Here is a 12,345-nt window from a genome sequence, read left to right on the forward strand (position 1 = left end):
CTTGTCGTTAGAAAGTTGTGCTCATTTCCTGGAAAATTATTTCCTAGGCAAGACTTTGCTTTGAAGGGGAAGGCATAATTCGTTATCCTGCCGCTAGGTAATAAATCAATAGCAAAGCAGCCAATACAAAGCAATAAAATCTAATTTTTAAAACAGCTGCCTCTTCGGCAGAAGTTCATTGCAGATTATTTGATTCATGGGGTTAACAAAAATTGTATCTTGGAACAGTTTACAAGCCGTATTTCAGAAACCGGAGCTATTGCTGGATGGGAAATGGGAATTTTGAAAAACAGTCTAAAAACGAGAGTTCATTAAGAGGTCAAACAACACAAACGTGAAGAGAGGATGTGTAAGTTCGGGATTTATTCAATGCCTTGTCGGTTGCTGGGGGTTATTTCCCCGTGTCCGCGGGAGGACGGTTGGCCCAGGGGATTCTGCAAAGTTCCTTTGGTGTGTTCACCGAGCACAGAAAAATCAGTTCACTGGTCAGTCCTGGGAATTAAGTCCCGAAGAGGACGCAGATCGGGTCTCATCCATGGAATTTATGTGCATTTCTGTAACTCAAAAAATTCTATAAGTACTATATCAAAATATATATAGTAAAATATCATAGTATAAATACATATGGATATATAAAAATATGAAAATGTATATAAATACAATAATTTGACAGATACAACAGCAAATGTTTCTGCTGAGCAGCAGCTTCCATACACCACGGTGACAGAGTAAGGCGCCAGACGCCAGGCCAGGCTTTACCGTGAGGCGAGGAGCACGTTTTTGTCCCGATTTCCCCTCATTTCCCAACTCAGCCCCCGGCCCGGGGCGCTCGGTGCCTGCGCTTCCCAGCGCCCCCCTCCCGCCTGTCTCCGGTGCCGCCGGCTCCTTCCCCCGGGAGGCTGCGCGGCCCCTTTGCGGGGGGCAGCGGGGCCGGGGCTGCCCGGTCCCGTCGCTCCCGGTTTGTCCCGGGTCGCTCCCGCCGGTCCCGGGGCCGCGTGTCCCGCCGGGCGGCGCCACGTGGCGGGCGGCATCACGTGACCGCGGGGCGCCAACGGTCGCTCCTCAGCGCTGAGGGAGGCGGCGCCATTTTGGGGTGTGTGGGCTGAGGGCAGCGAGGCGGGCGTGTCCCCTCAGGAGCGGCCGCCTTGGCTGAGGGGACTCTGTGGGGTGTGAGGGGTGTCCCCTGAGGGGTGACAGGGCTCAGTGATGTCGGGTTGGGGCGTAGCTTGGGAGCCATGAGTGGTCAGAGACCTCCTGTCCTTTCAGGCTTGCGCCACCTCTGCTGCACCAGGTGTGCCCATCAGGGAAGGGGCTTAAAGCAAAACGTGCTGTGGGGACCCAGGCTCCGAATTAAGGTTTGTCACTGAAACAAAGATGTGGTGGGACAAAACATCTGCAAACTCCTGTTATTGTGTGGACCAGCTGCCCCAAACTCCTGGTACCTGTTATTGTGAGGACCAGCTGCCCCAGGTGCTGTGAACAAAGCTGGTCACGGGAAAGTTTAAAACAAGACTGTGCAAAAAGTTTGTTGTCAAATACCATGTTCGCGCCCTGGGAAGTGGTGCATGGGCAACATTGATCTGCGCAGATTCACACCCCAGGTTACAACACAGAGGCTGACAGAAATTATTTAATGGTTTTCTGAAGTTTCCAACCTGACTTACTAATTTAAAAGTATTCTAACCCAAACAATATTTCACTTGGCTTATGCGAAGGCAAACAGTTCCCACAGCTGCTGGTGTTCGCCTACAGATGAAAGTGCAGAAAGAGCAGAGATTCTCATCTTTATGAAAGCAGATTTGGAATCTGGTTTCTCTAATTGCAGATGATACCTACCCGGGTTTAATTTCACTCAGTTTTCTAACTTTGAGGGTGTATTCGTTTGGCTGGACTGCCAAAATTCCACGCACAAGAGTACCTGATTCTAATTAATTTAATAAAATAGAAATTCTTTTTTCATAACATATGGTTGATTTGCTATGTATATATATAATTTTTATATAACATATATAAAACCTGGTGAAATACTGTAAATAAAGCAGTTTTAACTATGATTTTTCGTAGATACTTAAAATAGCTGACTGCTGCAAAATGTTCTCACTTGTTGTTACTCTTTGTGAAATAATACTTGGATGTCTTGCAGAAAATCGGAAACATTGCATCTTGCAAATAAGAACCACAGACTTTGCACAAAGTTAATAAATAAATGCATTGTTTGCTAGGAATAGCTTGAAATAGCCGTCAGAGTAGTGTCTAGTTCTAATTAGTATAAATACAGGTAATAGTCACAAAATCTTGTGAAAGGGAATGGTTGTCTATCTCTTAGAAAAATGAAGGTAACCAAATATTATAGTGAACTTAAACTGCTTTTAATTTTAGGACATCTGGAAGTCGTTATCTGGACGGAAAATGTGAGAGTTTTTGACAAGTTTGAGAAAATATTTGAAGACCACAGATACTTTGGAGTCCTTCCGCGGGACATTTTCACGAACCATGAAGAAATTACTGCCTGTAATTATTTAATGACAAGGAATTAAAACTGGGAAGAACTTCTTTCTAGTTGAATCTCTGAAAATGGGTAGCACCGCTGTTGTCCTTTATCTTGTCTTGCAATTAATACAAGAGACCCAAGCATCTTTTGGGAACTGCATTCCTAGAAAAACAGTAAAATACCAAAGTAAGTGAAAAGAAATAATTTCACAGGCAGAAAGAAACCTAGCACAGTGTTGGGAGTTTATTTTTTATTAGGCATAGAAAGAATGCCATGGGCTGTTTCACCTCCAGTGTTGCAGATGCGCTCACCCAAATCAGCCAAATGACGGTGAGGAATGCCTGAAAAATCATTGTTGTAGCTGGAGGTTCTAGCTTCGAGGCAATAATTTATTTTCCTGTAATAAATTGGGAAAAAAAACCCCATGCAGTTATTCAAATACTTTCATATTATTTAGAAAACGTGGAAATGTGTATAAGCTTTTACTTTTGATCTGTTACAATTTGTTTTCAATCTGGATTTTTAAAAAATTACATAACACCAATTCTAGTGATAAATATTTGAAAAATCACTTGTCTTCTGTGTTTTACAGCCGGAAATATAAACACTTTTATGAGAGAAGGATTATCCAATGTGACCACTCTCCTTGTGAGTGAAGAAACCGACACCTTGTTTGTTGGAGGCAGAGATGCAGTGTTTGCTCTTGACTTGAATAATATTTCCAGAGAAATAGCCAGGGTAAATTAAAGACTTTTCTTTTTTATACCTCTTGAAAAAAAAGTACTTTGCCTGTGTTTTTTCTGATTTGGACATAATGTTGTGATTTTAAATGTATAAAAGTAGTACTATATTAAGGCTTGAAAGTTTATCACAAAATCTTTTAAGCAAATCAATACCTCTTTTCAGGTTAATTATTATGCCTTGTTATGGAGAGATATATAAAAATGCTTATTTGCTCAAGAGGTTCAAAGTTAGGATTATTTGGAGGGGTTTTTACGCATAATTTTGTGAAAAAAAAAATAACCCGCAACGTACCACCTTACAAGTATTTTTGGCTTTTAGGAATACTGGTTCCCTACACAGGAAAGACAACTGGAGTGTATTCGTAGAGGAAAGGACGAGGTAGGAACTTCTGTTTCCCCAAGGTATTAACTAAAATGAAAATGCTACAGTATCAGGCTTCTTTTTAATAAAGAAGTAACAGCAAGTTGATTTTAATGTGTTGGGTTGGTTTGCTTGCTGCTAAGACACCAGGAAATTTTTAGATGCCATCCCCTACACTATGTAAATTTTATTTTTATTTTCTATTTTAGATGAGATGCCAGAACTACATCCTCTTCCTCCATAAGATAAATGACTCCGACCTGTATGTTTGTGGAACCAACGCGTATCACCCAACTTGTGATCATATGGTAACTATGTTTGAATAGAGGTTGTACTGAAGATATTTGAGTAGTATGGCACTTCTTTGAACACCTTTCCCAAATATTCCTGTTGAAAATTAGAAACTTTCCTAATTCTTTTATAAAAGTATGAAAGACCAGAAGAGTGCTTACTAAATGTTATTTTTTTCATCCTATTTAAATGTTTGCCATAGGTTATTCATGGGGCGAACATCAGCTTGCGAGGAAAAGCTGAAGAGAGCAGAGGAAAGTGTCCATTTGAACCAACTCTGAAATATGCATCTGTTTTTGTAGGTATGTGTAGACTGAGCCTGAAATAAGCTGTTGGATACTGTTATCCTAATTCTGGTTTTGCATGTCAGCCCAATTTTTTTCCTTATGATACATCATTGCATTTTAAAAATAAGGAGTTCCTACTTTTTTGTTTCTTCTAAATCGTTACAGATGGGGAATTTTACTCAGCTACTTCAAATAACTTCTTGGGAACAGAACCTATAATACTTCGCAGTATGAGAAATCCTGTAAGAACAGAGTTTCAAACATCCTGGCTAAATGGTAAGAAGGTTTTTCATCTATTTCAGTCTCTAATTAATGTAATTAGATGTAAGAATTATCTCTAGAATATAGTAGTGTGTTATATATTGATTTTGTAGTGTGAGCTTTTGAACTAAGGACAGAATTTAAAAGAAATTTGTGATGTGAACTACAGTGATGAGATGAGCCACAGCCACGCTCCATTTATGAAAGCACAGTTCATTCCCTTAATATTTGGGAGAGTCACAGATATTTTTCAGCCCTTTCCTTGTCCACTAGTCCACAAAAAAAGTTTAATTAGACTTAATTCTGAAATAATATCTGGCATTTGTGTTTGGGATTTTTTTAATAAACTTAAAATGTTTCATGTATTTATGTGTTTCAGAACCAAGCTTTGTCAACATGGAAATAGTGCATGAAAGTGAATCTAATCCAAATGGAGATGATGATAAAATTTATGTGTTCTTCACTGAAACAGCTGTTGAATTTGAATTCTATGACAAGCTGCTGGTCTCCAGAATTGCCCGTGTCTGCAGAGTTAGTGTTTGTAGTATAAAGATTTTGTTCAGTGTATTGCAGATGAAGTTTCATAGTTGATTAACAATGGTATCTACACTGGCTAACCAAACAAAATTCTGTCATACACATTTTATTTCTGAACTAGCTTCTCCTTCTTCCTGCTAGAACAGAACCAGCTGGTTCAGGTTGCATTTGACGTTTAAACCTTTTTTCTTTGCCTTTGAACTCAGATTTGTATTGAAAGGCCAACTGTATTTTTCCCCACAGCAACACTATTATGTGAAAATTACATCTGTTTCTTTATGTGTTCTACAGTGTTGCTGTTATTCCTCCCTTTAGAGTGATCTTGGTGGAAAACGCGTACTGCAGAGAAGATGGACGTCATTTTTAAAATCCCGCCTTTCCTGTTCCGTGCCAGAATTAAACTTCGATTTCAATATTGTTCAGGACATCTTTTTACTTCGGAGAAAAAGGTGGCAGGACAGCATATTTTATGGAATTTTTTCCCAGCAATGGTGAGATAGAGGGCCACATATTCTACTAAAGTGCATAATGAACGGAGCAAGGGTTCCCACTTCAGCATTAATAACCTGAGTACAGCCTCCTGGCTTTAACTCAGAAGGAGAAGCTACCAGCTACTTACGCTGCATGTTTTAATGGGCCACATCTGTTTTTTTTACAGCTTGATCCAACTGAGCAAACATTATCATCTGAAACAAGATGGTTTTGGTTCCTGGGCCAAAACCTTCAATTAAAGACTAACCAAAAGCTTCTCCTAAGCCAGGTTTTTAGAGTTACGTTTTTTCTGGTGGGATGGTGGGGCAATTAAAACTAATTACATATAAATTTACATAATTACATACACAAAGCCCTGGATTCTTCTGATCTCTATTGCACTGAAGGAAATAGCTGACATTTCAAGGTGCAGAATTAGTCTCCTGTTCCAAAACAAGTATCTGTCATGGACTCCTTGTCTAATGTTCTGTGAAAATGCAGACAGAGCTCCAAACAAATTCCTACAGGTTTTAGGGTTAACCAGCTTTTCCTTAATGCCCTGACTAATGAAGAAAAACAAGACAAAGTGTATCAACACTTTACATGTCAAAAAATACCAAGGGAAAAGTAGCCGAGTGGGTAATTGTCATGTTTTATAAAAGCCTCAGAATTATCAAAATGCAGTGCAGTCAGCACTGTCCAGCTTAACCTGCTGCCACTTATTTTCCTGTCTGTTATACCCACTGGAGCTTTTAGATGAATTTTGTTTCTAGTAATGGCAGGTTGGGTTCAATGTCTCCTAAAACAGGAATTTGTAGAACGTTTATTCCTTTGAGTGTGGCAAAGAGACTCAGACTTGGGATTCACTGGTAGAACTGAAATCACATCAGCATCTGATCCAGACGCTCCTAAAAGTGTTTTTAGTGTTCGGTATGTTTTGTGTGATCCTGAAAAAGAGACAGCAGTGTGCACTGTGGAGATTAGGTTATTTGATAGTATTTGTGTATAAAAGCCAATCAAACTTGCTTTTATTTTGTGTGTTGTTTTGTTTTTTCTTCTAAGGGGAAGATTAGACATATCAGCTGTTTGTGCATACGGTATGAAAAATATTCAGGAAGTCTTCTCCAAAGGAAACTACAAAGGACCAGTAACTGTAGAACATTCCCCTGTTAAGTGGATGGTATATAGGGGAGAAGTGCCAGTTCCACGTCCTGGTGCTGTAAATATGAATTTACTTGTTCTAATTAAAGAACAGCCTGTGGATTATCTTTTTTGATAGCAAATCCTTAGCTCATGTTTTACCAATATAAATGTAGATTTTATAATCAGGAAAGAGATCCCTGCTTTCTCATTCCATCATATGAAAGTTACAGTTCTGCTCCACAGGAGATGTGGGGTTATTAGCTAGTTCGTAAAGTGCAAGGGGAATAATGGTTTTTATCTTTTGAAGTAGAAATAACTGCATGTTTAGAAGGAAATAACACCTTTTTATATACCTTGGTGAAATGTAAAAGCAATTATAATCATGTTCGTTATGTTTTGTTTCTAGTGCATTGATAATTTTGCCCGGAGTATTGGGTATAATACTTCTTCTGACTTGCCTGACAAAGTCCTGCAGTTTGTTAGAGATCACCCTCTAATGGATAATTCCGTAAATCCAATCGGGAATCGACCGGTGCTGCTGAAGCGAGGTTCAAACTACACCAGGATTGTAGTAGACAGAGTCACTGGCCTAGATCAACAAACATACGATGTTATGTTTCTAGGAACAGGTAAGTGCTTTTATTTTAGGAAAAGATACTATACATTTTAATGTATTTTGTTCCAGAGACTTCAAAAAAATAACAGTATTCCTGAAGCTCTGTTTGAAGTTTTGTATATTGGACTTTAAAAGGCTCTCCTTAAAAACTTTCCATATCAAAGGAGACTTGACATAGTAATATTTGCAAATTCAGGAATAGTTTAAGGTCTTTTTCCCCCTGAAAAAGAATCATTGCTTCTCTTTTATTGAAAGAAAAAATAAGAATTGCTTTGAAGAATTTCAAAAATTCCCTGTGCCCAGGAATGTCTTCTAAATCTCTTAATGTCAACATGAATTATCAGGCTAAGATGTTATGCTATGTTTAAACAAGTTTATCTTTAGAAATACATTTCATTTGATGTAGATGATGGATATTTGCATAAAGCTTTCAATAGTGACGGGGAAATGTTCATTGTGGAAGCGCTGCAGCTGTTTGTGTCTCCTGAGCCCGTACGATCACTCCAGCTGTCTTCCGGAAAGGTACAATTTCTGTCCCTCCATATGGCAAGTGGCTGCTGCTATGCCTTGCCTCAGGCCTTGTTATTCTTCTGGCTTTTAAATAACCCATAAATGTCTAATAATTCTGCTTCTATCATATTCGTTAATAACAGAAGCACAAAACATCTTTTATTCTGTAGAGGAATAATTTGTATGGGTCAAAATATAACTGAAACAAGCCTTTATGTTCATTAAAAAATTAAAGAAGGAGCTCCATCATTTTGCACGCATGGGAAGCTAAGTTTTTTTCTCGTTCATATCACCACCTATTCTTACAAGATTTTTAGTTTACTGATTTTTTAATAAATACCAGAAAATCTTACAATCCATATCAGAAAATAACAGCTGAAAATCTCACTCGCTATCGTAAAAAAACTCTTTGCTGCGTTTCTAGGGGATGCTCTATGTGGGGTCCCTGTCCGCAGTGGTGCAGCTCCCGGTCGCGCAGTGCGGCCGCTACGTGTCCTGCGTGGATTGCGTCTTGGCGAGGGATCCATACTGCGCCTGGTCTCAGTCTGCGAACGAATGTGTTCTACTGGCAAATCAAACCGGTCATACCAAGTAAGTAAAAACACCATTGTTTCAGGTACGCACCTGCTGTGAGATTTCTTTATCTGCACTCCTAATGTCTGTAACACAAAACTGGGGGGATTCCTAGAAATGGAATGACTCAAGCTGGAAAACTTCTTGTCTGTGTTTTCATCTGTTTGTTTTGTTTTGTTTTGTTTTTTAGGAATTTAATTCAAAGTGTGAAATATGGAGATGCTTCCAGCTGCCACAGTGTAGGTATGTAAATGTTGGTTTTAAGAAAGTATATATTTTAACTTTGTGCGATCAAAATGCTCGCTGAAATTCGTGCCTTATAGAAAACCATAGAATTAAAATCATGTTGATTAGTACTTTCACGTATTCATTCTGTTACACATCAGTGGGAATAAGGCCAGCAAGATGTCGCTGAGAGGTAGCCAGACCTGTTAGTAGTGGAATTTCTTTGTCTTTACCCCTTACCTGTTCAATACCCATTGTCAGACTGGTGAATTAAATTTTATATTTATTTGAATACATATTTGGTTTTGTAAGTTCAACTAAAACCCCCAGTGTTCTTACTTAAAAAAAATTATCTCCATCATTTCAGAAAATAGTGTCAAAAAATGTCTCTTTACCCTTGGAAACAATGTTCATCTTAAATGTGTTCCCCTGTCGAATCTGGCAAGCGTAGTGTGGACGTTTAATGGGAGGAGACTTCAGGCCGAGGACTCTAAATATCTCCTCTATGATGGAGGAATAGCAATATTGAATGTGACAATGGATGCGGCTGGATTCTATGATTGTCTGTCGGTAGAGAAATCCAAAGGGAAGGAATTCCGTATCACTATGGCCCGCTATGCCCTTTATGCCCAAGAAAAGACACAGGAAGCACATGTTATCCCAACAGCGAATAAGCATAGCAAAGCAGGAGCTGAATCTTTTCAGTCTTCAGAACAACCTTCTTTACTGGATGAGGCAGCAAACCAGAAGCCTGTGGACAGCCAAAGCGAGAACCTTCTTTTAAAACTCTTGGGAACTGGGTTTGCTCTTCTTTTCTTTTTCTTGTTGCTTTGGAACTTCTACAAGGGTCATTTCTCTCTGCCTTGGAAGAGGAGAGAAATCGGCTCCAAACCCACCGGTACAGCTGGCTTGGGAAGTCCAGCCCTGGCTACGGAGGGGTCAGGCAGTGCGAAGAATTGTTCAGCCCCACAAATGAACATCTTGTGTTAACGAAGCAACACTTGTCAGCTTTTCTGAAGGAGCACAGCACCGGTGCCCGGCACGGTGCAAGTTTCACAGGGTGCTCTGGGCACCGGCAGCTCACGGAGCTGTTTGGTGAAGGTGACATGATGTTTCCTGGTAAGGAATGTGGAGCGTAAATTTGGGCAGGAGTCAGAAGCTCTGAATGGAAGATAAGCTGCATTGTGTATTGCATAGATGTGTTAGCAGTTATTACTTTTTAAGAGCAAACCTCCTTGTCTGGGTGCCTTTTGGACATGATCGAACCATAAGAATAAATTTCTTTCAAAAATTGACACTGATCCACTTTTTTGTAATGTTGGGGTTGCCCAATTACAGAAATTAATACTTCAGAAGCTAATAATACTTACCATTTAGTGCTTTCACCTTCAGACTTTCTGTTTAATCTACGAATAGCAACTAATTAAGTCTCCCAGTGCCCCAAGAGGTTGCTGCTATCCTCATTTTACATGTAAGGTTAAATTACTTGTCACTGACCACAGTGAGTATTTGTGTCAGATGCGCTGCTTTGTTAGAAGTTCCCGAGTCATCTTCCTATATTTTATATTTCTCTATTTTCCTCTTCTTTCCCTTTATTTAAGCTTTCAAAACACTTTCCACACATTTATTTTTCTAATGTGTTTTAGTGACCTTTATGATACATCTTCCTCTGTCCAAAAATGTCAAAAATCAACTTAGGTACTGCATTGTTATTCTGAATTTGTTTCTAAGGTGTGGTCAAAAGTCACATTGTAGCTCCTTTTTTTAAAGGCTATTGAAAGCTGAGCATTTTTTCTGAGACACTTTTTTTCTTCAAGTAAATGTTCTCTTATGTTTTCTTGTACGGAAAATACCATGGGTTCTTGGTCACGAAAATCCCTGAACAGGCTCTGCTGCCTCACTCTGTCTCTTGCCAGACATGCATGAAATACAAGGTTGATGCTCTTCTAGGCATGGACAGCTCATTTGTTTTTTCCAGTTTTCACATAGGTATGGAAGGCGAAACCTGCTTGGAAATGGGTTCTCCTATGTGGAAGTTTTACCAGCTGTAGGAAGACACCTGCTTTTGAGTCCAACAGGAATGCTTGGAAATGAAGACAATGTGTACAACAGAGATACCTGGAGAGGAAGAAAGGCCAGATAAGCAGCTATTCCGTGTTCATTCTCCCTTAAAACATAAATTGGTGAAGCTTCTTTCCACTGGAGCAAACTCACAGTCTCTTCTTTTAGGATGCCTTCTTTCTCCTAGCATCAAATGATTCTTCTGTTACACTTCATCACAACAGGTTCTTGTGTATTATGTGCAAATACCGTGGAAGGGAGGTGAAGGCAGTCGTCGAACTTGGAAGAAGCAAATTCACAGATTACTGTGTCTGTCACGCTGCTACTTACCAACACAGTGACGTTTGCCCTTGCAATGGGAGGATGTAAAGCTGGGAGAAACATCAGCATTTGCAGCGAGGTCAAGCCATAGGCACGAAGTGTGGACAAGAGGACTATAGAAAATGGACATCTGAAAATCAGAAGACTGGAGAGCTGCTGGCAAACCGTTACCCCAGGACCTGCCGGGCTGTGTTTCAGTGATGGTGTCAGTGCAATGCAGAACAAGATCTGTGGTGCGTTACCCTGTCTCAGTTTGAAAGGGAGCCTTGCAGGGCTCCTTTACCTATAATCCTACTCCCTATATGCAAAGGGCTATAAGGAAATTAATGATACAGGCTAGATAGTGGTATGTGACTAATAACGAAAGAAGTGATTGAAATTTCCATTCTTACCTTTGGGGACATTCACTCTCTTCCCTTAGTGAAGGAAGTGCAGATGGAATATAAAACCCCATTTCAGAAAATCCTCACAAGGCTATGAGCATTTGGGTTTAGTTCAATTCCTGCTGATCTAATTACCCTAATTTAAACATGTAAAATAATTAGCTTCTAAGAGAAGTCATAGATAAGTTGCAGTTAACAGGTTGATATAAAATATACTGTGCCCTACTTTCAGTAGTGTCTTTGGCGCAGTTTTAGTCCTTTTGTCATTGGTCACCACGTCGCACGTAGGAAGGACGGTGAATTTGGGGCAGAAGTGCTGGTGCTCAGCGCTGCGCAGAGCAAGTCATCCTTGAGCTCCTGGTTCAGCTGCCAGCTCAGAACAGCCATCCCGTGCGGCTCCGACCTGCACCCCACAACGGCTTCTCTGAGCGTACACTGACACGCTGGGAAAACACTGCTGCTAACGTGGCTTTGGCTCTCTCGGTGCCAAAAATCTTTTGTGCTGACAGCTCCTGCTGTTGTTTCCAACAGTGTTACCTCAGTGCGCTCAGAATACATCATGCTTCAGTAACTGGCAGCAAACCATAACCCCAGACACAGAGATGATAGTAGTGGGGACGTGGGAGACAAGGAATTAGTAAATCTCCCTTCTAAACACATTACAAAAAAGAGTGGAGGTAAAACGCTGAAAGCAGAGAGTGAGAAGTGTTGTTGCTGGTGTTTATGCTGCTAGTATTGAACTCTCCTATTCATATTGCTAAATTCTGAGCGCTACTTCCACCTTTTACTGTAACATTACTGGTACAGAGCTTACTATTTTGGTTCAAGTACTGAAGTCACAGCTGGGGACAGACTTAGCAGAACAAGGGGTGATGGTTTTAAACTAAAGGAGGGAGATTCAGGCTGGACACAAGGAAGAAATTGTTGGCCCTGAGGGTGGTGAGAGCCTGGCCCAGGTTGGCCAGAGAGGTGGTGGATGAACCATCCCTGGAGACATCCCAGGCCAGGCTGGACGGGGCTCTGAGCAACCTGAGCTGGTGCAGATGTCCCTGCTCATGGCAGAGGGGGCAC

At 40.4% G+C, this 12,345-nt stretch overlaps 1 protein-coding gene across 1 annotated transcript; it reads left to right on the top strand.

Moving 5' to 3' along the window:
* The first annotated feature begins 249 nt into the window (after nt 1-249).
* On the top strand, nt 250-9,499 carry LOC135999004 (semaphorin-4E-like). Its single transcript, XM_065652376.1, has 16 exons — nt 250-349; nt 1,267-1,355; nt 2,380-2,677; nt 3,084-3,229; nt 3,554-3,613; nt 3,805-3,903; nt 4,089-4,188; nt 4,339-4,449; nt 4,814-4,965; nt 5,287-5,462; nt 6,505-6,661; nt 6,992-7,214; nt 7,608-7,723; nt 8,136-8,302; nt 8,475-8,527; nt 8,877-9,499. The coding sequence occupies exons 3-16, from the start codon at nt 2,575-2,577 to the stop codon at nt 9,497-9,499; spliced, it is 2,286 nt and encodes a 761-aa protein (XP_065508448.1). The 5' UTR covers nt 250-349; nt 1,267-1,355; nt 2,380-2,574.
* Nucleotides 9,500-12,345: the final 2,846 nt, after the last annotated feature.

The sequence above is a fragment of the Caloenas nicobarica genome, chromosome 27, assembly GCF_036013445.1.
Source record: "Caloenas nicobarica isolate bCalNic1 chromosome 27, bCalNic1.hap1, whole genome shotgun sequence".
Classification (NCBI taxonomy): domain Eukaryota; kingdom Metazoa; phylum Chordata; class Aves; order Columbiformes; family Columbidae; genus Caloenas; species Caloenas nicobarica.